At 48.3% G+C, this 14,012-nt stretch overlaps 1 protein-coding gene across 1 annotated transcript; it reads right to left on the bottom strand.

Annotated features, from left to right (window-relative positions):
- Positions 1-162: 162 nt before the first annotated feature.
- prdm1a (PR domain containing 1a, with ZNF domain) lies at positions 163-9,664 on the bottom strand. Its single transcript, XM_028980684.1, has 7 exons — positions 9,491-9,664; positions 8,148-8,399; positions 6,240-6,359; positions 4,987-5,239; positions 2,172-3,112; positions 1,960-2,088; positions 163-1,857 (listed from the first exon to the last, which is right to left on the bottom strand). Exons 1-7 carry the CDS (start codon positions 9,515-9,517, stop codon positions 1,258-1,260), a joined length of 2,322 nt encoding a protein of 773 aa, XP_028836517.1. The 5' UTR covers positions 9,518-9,664; the 3' UTR covers positions 163-1,257.
- Positions 9,665-14,012: the final 4,348 nt, after the last annotated feature.

Genomic DNA, 14,012 nt, shown 5'->3' with positions numbered 1-14,012 from the left:
TTCTTGAGATGCTACTGTATTACAGTACATGCTGTTTGTACAAACAGCCTGTTGTAGAGACCACACTGAAATGGTAGAGTCTGTGTGGAGTGTGGACAGAAAAGAAACCAGTGCATTTAAAAAAAAAAAAAAAAAAAAAAAAAACTGAGGTGCTTCGGTCTGTCATCCATGAGCGCAAAAGGGGCAAATTAATAAAATAAAAATAAAAAAAAAACCACACACATCAAACAAGGAAGAAAAAAAAAAAAGATGACTAAAGCGCTAACACTTCATCATATACACAATTTATTTCTTTTGTAGTCCATCAAGTCCTTTTTGGTGTCAAACTGAAGAATGTGAACTTTGGTAACCAGCCCCCCTTTTTTGGTATTGATTGTAATGTTGGACTAGAATGAGAAGTGTTCATTCTCAGCTTTTGTGCTACATGTGAACGGACTTCTGCTCTTTGGGCGGCTTGGAGAGCTGCACTCCACTACGTTTTGGTTTCTTCAAGTAGCAAAACAATAAATACATCACATGTGCTTTCTGCTTCCTTCTGGACACACTCACGCTCGCTCACACACACACACACTTTCTCTCTGAGGTAACCGTTGTTAATATACAAAATGCCTTTCTGTCTCATTATATTAAGTAGCGCACAACATAAATATTAGATTCTCAAGTTTGCCAGAAAAACGCAAGAATTGAATCAGTCAAATCATATACATAAATTGAGAATCTAGGGGTTCAAATTTTTCCCAAATACCTTCATAAAAGAGCCATCCTTGAACCCATTTTCATAAGCTGCTATTTTGTTTAAAGAAAAAGAAAAAAACCTGAAGAATGGATGCTCTTCTTCTCAAACATAGTCAAAGGCCAAACAAACTGTTAAGACAAGAGAAACTTAGAAAAGGATAGGAAAGACTCAAAATTACAATGAGTTACCCATTGTAAACATTTTCAGATTTTGCTTCATGAGGATGACAGAATGCATAATAAATTAAGGAGGTTAGATAAAACATTGGACAAAAATAAGACAATAATATTAATACAATAAACAAAAAAAAAAACATAATAAGGAACAAAATGATAGATGATTGTCTATAGTAAGTGTAGGAGGCACTGCAGTGCATGCAGTCTTGGACATTTCATATCAGCCCTGAGTACAGAAGTCCCTGAAGACGAAACCATAATTTGGTTATCAGTGACCAGAAGGAAAATTTTGTACTTCTACCAATTTCCTTAGAAGTCTGGACGTCAGTCTGCTTTAGGAGGCCACTAGTGCTCCATCATCTCCACAGATTCCTGTTTAACCTTGACTGGGAGCAGAGGTAGTGGGCTGCTGTGCCGCATCTTGATGACGGAGGTCTCGTTGCTGGACTCGTACAGGTTGAAGCCCGTGGAGTGGGACCCCTGGGGTGGAAGCAGCTCGCTGCTGCTGCTGCCTTTGTGAAAAGAGGCCTTGAGGTCCATCTCCCTCCACAGCATGCTCAGGATCTGCTTCTCCACCACAGACTCCACGTCCACCCCTTCCATCTCCTCCAATCGGTCAGCGTTGTCGCTGATGTCGAAACGCTCTATCTCCTCGTGGACGCGGTTCAGCTCGTCCAGGGTGCAGCCGGGCGAGGGGGCCGGGGCGGTGGAGGCCAGACAGTAGCCCTTCATGTGGAGCCGCAGGCTGCAGAGGTGGATGTAGTTGCGGTGGCAGTGCGGGCACTTGTGTGGGCGGTCGCGCGTGTGCAGCCGCTTGTGCAGCTTCAGGTGGACGAACTGCGTGAACTTGGCGGGGCAGAGCTTGCACTGGTACGGTTTCTCGCCCGAGTGCAGCCGCAGGTGAGTCTTCAGGTTGCTGGTGCTGCTGAAACGCTTGTGGCACACCTGCGCACACGGACAAGGACAAGGACAGTCAGCCGTGAGCGTTCCTGCTAATTAAACCCAGTTATGATGACTGACGCGAGGATTAGGGGATCACATGCATACCTGACACTCGTGGGGCTTCTCGCCGGTGTGGACCAAGTAGTGCTTCTGCAGGTGGGCCAGCTGGGTGAACCCCTTACTGCAAGTCTGACATTTGAAGGGACGTTCTCCGCTGTGTACTCGCAGGTGGACCTAACAGAACAAGACATTCATGTAGTCAGGACTACAACGAGGATGAGGAGGGTCTAGCGCAACACAAGGGGCCTTCATCTCACCTTCAGGTTGGACAGCTGGCCGAAGGACTTGCTGCAGACGTTGCATTCGTATTTGATCTTGCCGTTGAGCTTTTTGAGGGGATACGGCAGCGACTGATACCCCGTGCTGCGCTTCACCTTGCTGAGGTTGATGGCCTTGTCCTCTGAATGCACCGGTCCCAGCAGGGCTGAGGTAGGCTTGGTGGGCAGGCCGTCTCCAGACGAGGCGGCGGCCGAGCCTGCAGTGGGGGACCCGCTGGATGGGGTGCATGGCGGCTTGTCCTTCAACGCGGTGGCGGGGGAGAAGGCGCTGAAGGGTGCCGGCACCAGGAAGTCCCGATGAGCCAGAGACTCAGCTGGTGGCAGGAAGCGGCTACTGGCCCCCTCGGGTGGCAGAATGCCTGGTGGTAATGGCAGGTGAGGTGGAAGCAGGTTGCTGTACAGGGGGTACACGCGGGGAAACATGCTGCCAATGGCCTGGGGTCCATAAGGAGGCAGGAGGTAGCGTGAATAGTGGGGGCTCGGGTAGAAGGCGCTGGAGAGGTGGCTGGGAGAAGAGTAGCCAGAGTAGGGGCCCAGGCCACGGCTCAAGAGGGCAGGAGGGTATGAAGGGAACCCATCACGGCTCTCCTGGACGCTGGGGGTGGGTGGGCTGCTGTGGGGGCTGCTCTCGGGGCTGCTACGGGCATCGGGGCTGGGCGTGGCTGACGACTGTCCCGGCGAGCGGGCGTGGTAACTGAATGCCGGGCTGCCGCTCAGCAGCTCCTCTGGGAAGCAGGGTTGGGGCCTGAGTGGGTAAATGGCACGGGGGTACAGTGGCCGCTCAGGGCTGTCCATACACCGCTGCCTTGTGGGTAGTGGCCTGCTGGGTTCCTGCTTTGTGTCTTTTAGGATCTCAGAAACGCTGTGCTCCCTCTTCACAGGCTTCTCCTCGCTCACCTTCACGTCAATCAGACTCTGCTCTGTGGACAAAACAAAAAAAATTTAGTGTCCTGGACGCCTAGGGCCTACTGTATTACACAGAGAATGGGAGTTTGTCGGAGAATTGCTGCGAACTAATTGCCAGGCCCCCAGAGAGGCATGCAGACAGTTGTGAAGTACTTCCATTGTCGCAGAGCAACACAGCCCTACTTTGTACAGGGAATCAGCACTAAAAGATGGAGTAGTCCTATTAGAGACAGTTTGACAAATTATCTCAGCCAAAGGACCTTAGGCAGGAAGTGAGGCATGACAGTTGCCCCTGGGCAGGGAGGTGGAGGGGGTTTAGATAAAATCTAATGTAGGCCTGGGATGTCGGGGTGGGAAGGGGGGGGCATGATTGAAAGTTTCCTACTAAAAGATAACCAAACAAAACTGAACCTTTTTAAACACACCTGAAATACAAAAAGAGGGCTCTAAGACCCTTCCCGAAAAATGCTTTTTGTGTGTGAACTGTGGGGTACCGATCATGACCAGACAGAATTATGGGTTCTTTCAGTCCAGTACAATTGAAACATCATATAAACCTGATCTTTGGGTTTCCTTATGTAAATCCTACAGCATGGATTTCTCGAGTCAGGCTTGAAAGCCAGTGGGCCTGCAGGAATTTACTTCCTGCTGAGTGGAGCTTGATGCAAACGCCATACCGAAGCCCAATCTAAATGCAAACCCTTATGGGACAGAAAGAGTGTGTAAACACCGAGAGAGGTTATCAGTAGCCACTCCCCCACTCCACTCCTCCTCCTGATTATTATCCCTCCCCCCTTCCCCTTCAGAGATAGTGCCTGTCCCGGCTCTCTCTGGAGAGCTCACAGAAAACAAACAGCCCGGCGATCACAGAGATATCAATCTGTCAGCACAGCTCGGCTGCCAGGAAGTTCAAGTAGTCAATGGAGGCGCTTCCATGTCCCCCCGGTCCCCCACCTCCTTTTTAAGTACCAGATAAATTAGGAAGTTGTGCCAAAGAGCTTTCCGCACCTTCGTCAACCTCTTCTCACAAAACACCAGGCAGGGTGTGTTAGAGTGTGTGTGGGAGTGAAAGATTTAAAAAAAAAAAAAAAAAGGTTCGGAGGACGCCTCTGAAGCGCAGATGTCCTGTTTTCAGCGCTTTTCGAAATAAAACAGCGGAGTAACGTGGGAGGCCCTAGCAGTCATCTCAGACCATTCCATTAGGCTGAGTCACCAGTGCAGTGGCCCCGCGGCTGCTCCTGCTATGACTGTGTCTGGACCAAAACAGTGGGCCATTCTCACTCCCCCAGGTAGCAGGTAGAGTGCCGCGCCGCGCCGTGCCGCGCTGCTGATGTCATATGCAGGTCACTGGCTTTTAATTATAGGCCTTTTGGAGGGGCATGGTGTGGGGGAGGGGGGCAGGGCAGTGGCTTCCACACAAACCGCGGCCCTCAGGGGATGCGCATTGGCCCAGGGGAGTGGAGTCAGTAAGACTGGCCTGTTCCCACCACACCTTGATGTCATTTTACTCACTCTCTCTCTCTCTCTCTCTCTCTCTCTCTAAGCTGAGTGCTACGACTTTTATTGCAGGTCGGGCAAAAGCACATTAAGCGTGCTGGACAAGCTTTCATGTTTAAAGGAGTGTCTAAGTGAGCTTGAGAGAAAAAGAAGAAAACTAAGTCACTGCAGGACTTTCTGATCTTTAAGGAGATGAAAGGGGTTAGACAACATTTCTGTCTGATAACAGGCTAGAAAGCTCGTCTGTCCTCAGCTCGACGCGGAGTTGCACGGCAGAGTGGTAAAAGCATCTGCCACTCAGCAGCACACAGGGTCTTAACATGAAGAACAGAAGAGAGAGAGAGAGAGAGAGAGAAAGGGGGGCTGAGCGTGGTCTGGGGGGGGGACTTACTGAGCTTCTGCATCATCAGTTCCCCTGACGGGGGATAGTGGAGGCGTCGAGCGAACTCGGGGCAGTACCACACCAGCAGCTCTTGGTCGGCCGGGATGGGCTTCACAGTGTAGAAGTAGACGTTCATGCCGTTCTGACAGGCCGCCAGGTTCTGCTCCTGCTGCGAGCGGGCCGGGTTCACGTAGCGCATCCAGTTGCTCTTCTCCTCATCTAGCCCATCCACAAAGTGATGGAACTCACCATCAGCAAAGATCTGTGGGGAGGAAACCAATTTGGTTACAAATCTTGAAAATGAAGGCGGCACGAACTGAAAGCCATGTGCACATTTTGGGGAATGGACCTCATCGCATGTAGCGACTCGCCGGCTCAGCTTACGTCGACAGACTGACAAGTGAGAGGCGCGGTCGACGCGTGGCTCTTTTATGCAGCCAATATAGGCGCCGCGTTGAGTCATCAAGAATGTCCCCGACATCGCTGACACAAAGTGAATCTACGCTACCTCACATCCACACTCGCTCGCTCGCTCTGGCCGAGGTGTGGAACAGGTTGTGCAGTGGTGTCCCGGGGTTGAGGGTGAGGTTTACGTGGTCGCGTCACACGCTGTGTGAGCGTGTTTACATTGTTCTAGCGCTTTCCTGGAAGAGCTGCGCGATATTGGCGCAGCCTGTTCACTCTGGAGTGACATGAAGTGGCACCCTCTGATCTCCCACTACAGTTTTTACTGTGCCTCACGTCACCCTCCCTGCTTCTACGAATCAAGGAACACTCATCATACGTAGGAAAAACATTGACTGATCCGTGGTGCTTTATATGGGTCAGCGTCTTAAAACAACTACATCTTACTACAGCGATGGCCACTGCACTGCCCTCCCTCCATCACTGTTGATGTAGCTGCTGATTATTTCTATCAATATTAGTTATCCCAGAATAATTAAAATTGATGTGCGGTCCAGTATTTTGTCATTTTCATCAATGCTACTGCAGCACGTAAATATGCAAAGCTTCAGGGGGTAGTTCAAGTGCGAGGAGCCTCAGCCTCCCTCACCAGCGCTGTGGCTTTGGACGTTTACTCAGCAATTTCATCAGCGCTCAGTCAAAAGCTGAGCGCCTGCAAGTTCTGTAGAACCTCGGCCCCATGATGTCACACAGGAACTAAGTCAGTGGAACAGGAAATAACCCATCATGTTTTCTTGTCTTTTTTTTTTTTTTTTTTTTTTTACTGAAAGCGAAGCCTCTAAGGCAAAACAACTCACCCTCCAGAAGTACTTCCGGTTGGCATCTTTGGGAACGTTGTCAGCAGTGTACCTCTCCCCCACTAGAGGGCCAAATCGAGTTCCTTTAGGGATGTATTCTTGGCTCACCACGCCAACCACCTTGAGAGAGAGAGAGAAAAGAGAAGAGACGGAGGGGGCGTCAATGAATGAGTCAGGAAGGGCAAGTGACAAACTAAGCCATGTGTGGAAGTCAAGGCCCCCTTTTCTCAGGCTCACTGTTTCACTCCTGCGGTTTCAGATGATTTACTTTATCACTTCCTGCCACCAGAAGGCCACCAGCTTCGCATGAAGCCCCAGGAAACAGACATTATTACAAATCAACCTCATTTAAATTAACTTTAGACCAATGGGCCAGGGGGTGCATGCGTAGGCGTGGCCATGCATGAGCATTTCTACAGACCAGGAGAGATGGCACTGATGGCCAGGTAACCAGAAGGAGACAACCAGGGACAAGCAAAGGAAGAGAGGGGGTCAACAGTGACAAAGCTTCAGACATGCAGGATATGAGACAACTCGTCCTTCCTCTGTATGCACAATACCAGTCTTTCACGCCCCCCACCACCTAAATATACTCCTCACCACAAAGACGTCCGTCACATCAAAAACAGGAGAAGACCTCAGAGGTGAAATCCACACCTACGATTAGTCCTTTTGTTTCTTTGAGGTAAACAACTTCAAGAAAGCCCACTAGGACACAGAACTGTCTGGCTGTCTGGTGTACGGTCTGTTGCCGCAGCCAGACTTTATACTAATCTCCCATCCCTCTGATGAACTGCCCCGCCTGGATCCAGCCGTCAGAGTTCCCCTCGAGTACACCCCACACAATCACCCACTTAAGAGGGATAAGGAAATCCCCTGCATTTCCACTCTTGAGAGCAAAATCTATAGAAAACACAAGTTTCATTTGAAGCTCGGGGTTACTCGGTTATTAAATCAGCCTCGTGCCCCCCCTCACCGAAAAAACCCATCAACGTCCTCTCATCTCTGCCTTCAAATACGCACAGGAGTGCAGTGGGTTCCGCAGTTAACCCTACCGTGATGCCAAACCCCCCGTGTCACGAAACAGGACGAAGTGCAATGATGAGAAAATCCATCTCCTCATATGAATGTGATCAAGGCACGAAAACACTGGCACTTGGGACAGGGGCGGCCAAAGGTCCCCCCCCCCCCCGGAGAAGGAAATGTTCCAGAAAGCAGGGAGGGTTGTGATGATTCAGATGTGTTCTGTTCTGGACGCGGTGTAGGCTGGGAACAGGAACGAACGTTCCCAATCAGCACTTGTGGCCACTGGTGCTTCTGCCTAGCACTTCTAACAGGGAACCAAGGCCCCGCTGAATTGGGTAATAAGCGCTGCATTAAGGGAAGTGTTCTTGTTGCAGACAAATTCAAGAAACACAGACACTTCGCACAGAAACACCCGTCTGGTTTAATTGTGATGGGCTTTTACAGTCCCCACAGGCGGCAGATAAAGAAGATTAATTATGGCCGTGTGATGAGCCGGGGCAAGAAGCAGCACAAGCAGCCGTCATGACTCCACCAAACATGATGGGACAGGGGTGGGGGTGGGGCACACAAACGGAAGCTCCTCAGGTTGCAACTCCACACATTTCAACAGGGCTACACAGCCTAAAGGTAAACTTATCTATTTGACTCATGACTATTTACATGATAAAAATCACATAAAAGCGATGGTCTTGGTTGCCTGGAGGAGCTATTCGCAAGAGAAGCCGAGCATCCAGACGGATGCAGCCTCACAGCTGGAAACGGATGAAAATCAGTCACACACTCCTCCGAACAGGCCTGCAGGCAACACTGTATGGCGCCCTGTAAACGTGACCTGCTTCTGAGTCACGTCATGGTTTGTGGCATCAGGGTTCAAGAGCTTACCTCTTTAGAATTGGCCTGGTGTTTGAAGCAGAGGTTTCTAGGAAGTGACGCCTCAGCGCGGGTCACTTCGGTGTTTTCCAGGCCCCCTTCCCAAGTGTGATCGTTCACAATGTACGTGCATTTCTCCTCGAATTCGGCCTCTGTCCATTTCATCATGTCTGCCTCTTGGACGTCCATCTTGATATTGACGTGGTCAGCAGTGTGCGGTGCTCCCTCGGTGGTCAACATGTCTTTGCTATCCTGAGAGGCAGCCTGAGTGAAAGAAAGACCAAAAATGAAGTCAGTGGGATTAAATGTGTCTGTGGTCACCTTTTTTTTTTTTTTTTTTTTTTTTTAAATATAAATATACAAAAGGAGAAGGTTAAGCACCGCACAAAGATCCCGTCACCCTATCCCTTTATCTCCTATCTTTCCCTCTTTCCTCTCCTCTGTCTCCTCATGCTTTCCCTCTCAGCCCAACACTCCCCTGGGTGGAAAAAAAAGGCACAAACAAGGGAAGATGGAGGAAGGAAGTTCTGTCTGCATCTGAATGGAGCTAAATTTGGAAACAAAACGGTAAAGCAGTGGATCCGGCAAAATGTCCCAAAACACGCGTATGTGTGTGTGCGTGTGTAGGAACCAGGCTGGCAAATGTACAAATTTTCCATTGAGGGACTACAGAGACACAAACAAACTTCAAACACTTCCCAAGCACTGCTTACGCACACATCCGCATGGGACTCGTGCCCCCCAGTCATCCTGCGTTTACTGGACCTGGACGGTCAAAAAAATGTATAGAAGAAAATCTTCACTCCACAACAGTCTACACCTTACAGCGTTGAGAAATTAAATGCAGATTGTCATAGATTTCAGTATTTCAATTCAAATGCTGAAATTCATTAATTTAATTGACTGAAATTGTTTTGTGGAAATGCCAACATGGTAGTATCTAAAAACACATCAAATGTTTTCCAGCAGGTAAGTTCAAAGACTAAAACTGATGCTCCGATATTTATATACAATTAGAATGACTAAAATAAAATTAAGAATGGTTTAGAATGAAATTGAAAGTGCTTAAACTGAAAGTATTTTTTTCTTCTATGTTTGTACATTTAAACGTTTGAAAATGTCCATGGTTAATTTAATAAATATATACTTTCTAAAGAGTCATTCCCAGTTTTGCTCATTAATTGAATTACATTTGAATGGTTTCAATACATACAAATGTACATATTAAAAATAATGTTTTTTTTTTTTTGTGACAAAGTAAATTAGTAAAAAAAAAGCGTAAAATATTAATGCAATCGACCGCAAAACAAACTAATGCGATTTCAGAACAAACAAAAAAGAAACAAGTCACTCACCAAAAAGCTTTGGTCCCAGCCACACATAGGGCTGTCTGATATCTCCCCTGAGTGTGTGTGGTGTGTGTGTGTGTGTGGGAGGGGGACAGGTGCAGATCCCTCTCCCTCACCAATCCCAGCGTTAGTCCAGACTGAGCCTGTGTGTGTGTGTGTGTGTGTGTGTACTGATCTCTGAGTGCCGCAAGTCTGACTGGCTCTCTGTCTTCTACAGCTCTCACTTGTTGAAGGAAGCCTGGCTCCTCCCACGTCACCTCCCACTGTCACTCCTCCCACAAAATCTACCTAGTCACTATATATCTCTGTCACTTGGGATTACTCTCTCAAACTCACTCATCGAGTGTGCTTACATGTGTAAAATTTTAATTTACACTTTTACACACACAATTTCTTCTAGTTTCCCTGCATTCTCTCAGTTATACTTTCTCACACACACACACACACACACACACACACACACACACACACACACACACACACACACACACACAGCACTGCAGATTTCCACTCAAGTGCTTCAACATTAAACAACCACCAAGTTTATACTGTACAGGGCAGAGGGCAGCTTTTTGAATGGAAGTCCCGTGGGACTGGACCAAGTCTCATACGGAGGAGAGATTGGACGGGGCGGGGGGTGTCGTGTTGATACCCCTTCCTCTCTCACTTCTTCCTGTGGAAGGAGGACATCCTGTGACGGCGGTGACTCAATTACTTGATGCTGTTTACTAAGCGCCGAGCCGCAGACGGACATTCCTCTGCTTTTTTTTTTTTTTTTTTTTCTGCTAACCCACCTGGGTTCCTCTACTGGATTAAACTCTAGGGGGCGCCACCATTCGCCCTCCTCACAGCACGTCACTTCACTCATTCATTTGGAACAATTGGACCGACCTGTAAAAACTGAGAGGGGCCTGCAGTCACACCAAAAAACGTGGACGTGGTCAGGAACCTCTCACTGCATCTCTGGCTGAGATTCTCCCGAATCCCAACGTAAAAAGGTCCCACAGTGAATTCTGCTCGTCTCATTCACCACTTTCCCTATTGGACGCAGCGCGCGGTCCAGAGTGGTGAACGAGGACGAAGAATAATTATCAGGAAGGCAAACTTGAAGTTTAAAACCTAGACCCCCCCCCTCCTTATACCACACAACGCGGTGACAAAGAGGGGACCACATCAGTCGCTGCCTACTACTTCCTGGCAACGGACAACCCATAAGTCTATTTCAGCCCCCCAGGACTGCGTCTTCCCACGTCCCGACCTGGTTGCCAGCCCACCCTGATCTGGCTCACAGCTGGGACTCAGTAGACACTACAGCAGAATAACAAGCTAAACGAACGGGGTGGAGGAGAAAAGAAGGGAGGGAAAGAAAAAAAAAAAAAAAAAAAAAAAAACATATTTTAGCTCCAGAAATGGTTGTGCGTTTGAAAGCCGCATGTTTTTCATCTCCAGCTCTCAGTAGCTGGGAACAATCTGGAAGAAGCATCTTTTGCCCTCACCACTACCGCCGCCGCCAGTGAGGCTTAAAAAGCCCCCCAAACAAGGCTGGACCCTCCAGGGCACTCTCGGTCCCTCACCCACGCCATAAAGGAAGGAGTGGGTTCAGGGGTTGGGGAAAAGGGAGTGGCCTCGGTTCTGAAGTCAAATTCAAATGGCTTTTTTTTTTTTTTTTTATGTTGTTGTTTATGCAGAGGGTTTAATGTGGCCTACATGCCTTTGGGGAGGGGGGGGGGGGGGGTGGGCGCAACAAAAGGCGCTGAAGAAGCTTTGTTAGCGTTTTCAGAGGGCTGCTATCACCCCGCAAAGGTTTTCAGCAACTAAGCTGACCGTTAACAACAGACTCCATTTCCAATAAATCAAATCTGAGGCGCAGCCTGCGGGCGCTGGAGACAGGGCACGGTGCGCTCTGCTTTTCATTTTTCGGTCTGTTGAGGTGTCTGCCAGGAACGCTCCATTCAAATGCTCCACTTGCTTTATTTGCATTTATATATTTGAGGCAGCCTTAAGGCCCCCGCTGTCAATCACATGGTTCACCGTGACAAGGTTTTATCAGCAGATCATCGAGACATGATGGACGCAGCAAATCAGGCAGATCAGAAAAAAAAAATAAAAAAAATTAAAATTCTATGCAGCTGCTCCAGAATTTCCTTCAGACGTGTGCGATGTGTGCATCTGTGAGTGTGTGTATGAGGGGTTGGTAGGGGGATTTGTCCATTGTTCTAGAAGGAGCTAATCCCGCAATACCAGGACCATTAGCAGACTTATATATATATATATATTTTTTTAACTCCACTATGATCCTGTGTATGTATGTTTTAGAAAGAGACAGAGAGAAACACAAACCAGTTCACAACACACACACACAAAACCGTGATATATACACACACAGTGTTTCAGGGGGCGACAACTACCGCACTCCTAATCCTGCCAATCCACCCTTTTCCACCATCCAATCCCAGCCATCTGGAGGAACCGCCAGCCACACTGGACCCGGGACACGCGCTGGCTGCAGGGAGATCAATACCGTCCCCAGACAGACGTCCTTAAACCCAAGGAAGAGCTAATTATGCTCGACTTGGCACACGAGATTAAATTGTACTTTTCATTAAGAGGCACACCGGGTTCGTGCTGTGGTCAAACTGTCCAAGACAGAATACGGAGAGACGCCTCCATGCCCGGATCCACTGAAAACGAGCGGGCCAACGGTCACCATAATAACAAAATTAATCAACCAGAATTAAAAGTACTGGGAACACGGAGTGACTTTCTTGGTGACCCCGAAACAGGCCCACGTAAAATAACTACATTTATTTTAAAAAGCTGGACATTTGCTTTCCAGGCAAACGTAACAAGTGGAGTTCCAGTAAACAGTCGCCAAGTCCGTCACATGCGTGCGTGCGTGCGTGCGTGCGTGCGACACTGCGAGTTATGTCATAGGATAGACGGTCATGAGATAGCAAAACCCAATCTTCGTCCTCCATTTGGGGTGTCAAATAACAGAAAAGGCGGCTGTGACATGACAGACGACCCCGCTACGCTGTAAATTTATATCGGCTCCAACTCAGGACATTTAACGTTACTATTTTCGCTTAGATTTTTTTTTTTTTCATACCCTAAACTGGCCGCAGGTGCGGAGGAAGGAACGACCACGAGGTCGACGCAGAAACGATCATGTTCGAGAGCTGTCGCGCGCGCGCGCGCACGCACGCACGCACGCACGCTCGCTCGCGCGCGCGGCGGGAGCCCGTCTGATGAAACGCGCCCCTACACCGCGCTGTTACGGTGAAGAGTACCTGAGAACACCTGAACACGCCACTAACTTCTTTTTTTTTTTAAACTTCAAGGAAAAGTGTGGGGAAAAAAAAGGGGGGGGGGAGCAACGCGGTTCTCCACGGTGACAAGTTCAGGGGAGAGAAGGAGCGAGACGAGCAGAAACGAATTAACGCAACTTCGTTCAGAGACACACAAACGGAGCAGAACTTTCTTACTTTCTTTCTTTCTTTCTTTCTTTCTTTCTTTTACCTGCTCCTGCTCCCACGAACTCCCGCGGCTTCTCGGCTCGTCCGCCTCCGTTTCCCGGGCTTGTCTGGCGAGGTGGAGGTGTCGCTCACCGATGCCCCTCGCCCAGCTCCACCCAAAAATCCTAATTAGGCTTAACAACGAGCAATTAACTGAGCAAACGGCCTTTCGGACTAATTGTTTGCTGGAAATCTCTCACCTGCCCACAAGATAAACGAACGCGGGTCCGATAAAATAACGCGAGACGTCCAGCTGCGTCCCGCTAATGGATTCATCAGACGTCCGGTTACGTTTTTTTTTTTTCTTTTAATAATGCACTTACATAAAGTCAAATAAAATCCAACCGGCCGACCAGAGCAGGTTGACATTCTCTAATAAATATGAACCGTGTCGATTATTTTCTTCAGGGAATTTTAGGGACGTGCCTGTTTTATTTAATGTACAAAAAAAAGCGAATCAGTCAGAAAACATTTCACTAATACTATTTTAACGTTTAGTGCTATTTTGTTTTTCACCTTTAACAATGCAAGATATTTGTCTACGGTGTATTTGCAAGCAAAAAAAAAAAAAGCAAATGAAAACGTCTCATATTTCGTATCCTTTCAGGAGATTCGTTTTTAATTTGACATTGTTTTCTTTGACAAGATATTAATAATGATAAAGATATTTGTCGTGCTTTTAATATATGATTTGAACAAGTGTGAACGTGCGAATGGCCGCTCTGTTTGTCTGTGTGTATGGATGTTGGATTTGAACGTCGAATGTAGTGTGTAGCCTTTAAAAAGGAAATTATTACGAATTTCGTTTCGTCTTCTTGGCAGTATGAAGGGTTGAGAATGGCTTTTACAGCCACCCACACACGCCCCCTGAAATCCACCATTATGTTTGGTCTGATAATGGACTCCATGTTGAGACAATCTGTGTCGGTAGCACACTTCCGTCCTCTCCTCAGTCTCAGATCTTTACACGAAGCAGACATTCAGTTCCGGCCACCCCCGTACCCCTGGCCACA

The sequence above is a fragment of the Denticeps clupeoides genome, chromosome 5 (assembly GCF_900700375.1).
Source record: "Denticeps clupeoides chromosome 5, fDenClu1.1, whole genome shotgun sequence".
In the NCBI taxonomy this organism is placed as follows: domain Eukaryota; kingdom Metazoa; phylum Chordata; class Actinopteri; order Clupeiformes; family Denticipitidae; genus Denticeps; species Denticeps clupeoides.
This window is presented reverse-complemented; position numbering and strand designations above follow the sequence as displayed.

What these genes read in the sequence shown, in the direction of transcription:
- prdm1a (XM_028980684.1), bottom strand. Translation starts at nt 9,517, where the DNA reads ATGTGTGGCTGGGACCAAAGCTTTTTG. An exon ending in GCTGGGACCAAAGCTTTTTG is followed by an intron (nt 8,400 to 9,490) that starts GTGAGTGACTTG and finishes TCTTTCACTCAG; the next exon opens with GCTGCCTCTCAGGATAGCAA. An exon ending in ACCAGGCCAATTCTAAAGAG is followed by an intron (nt 6,360 to 8,147) that starts GTAAGCTCTTGA and finishes CTCTCTCTCAAG; the next exon opens with GTGGTTGGCGTGGTGAGCCA.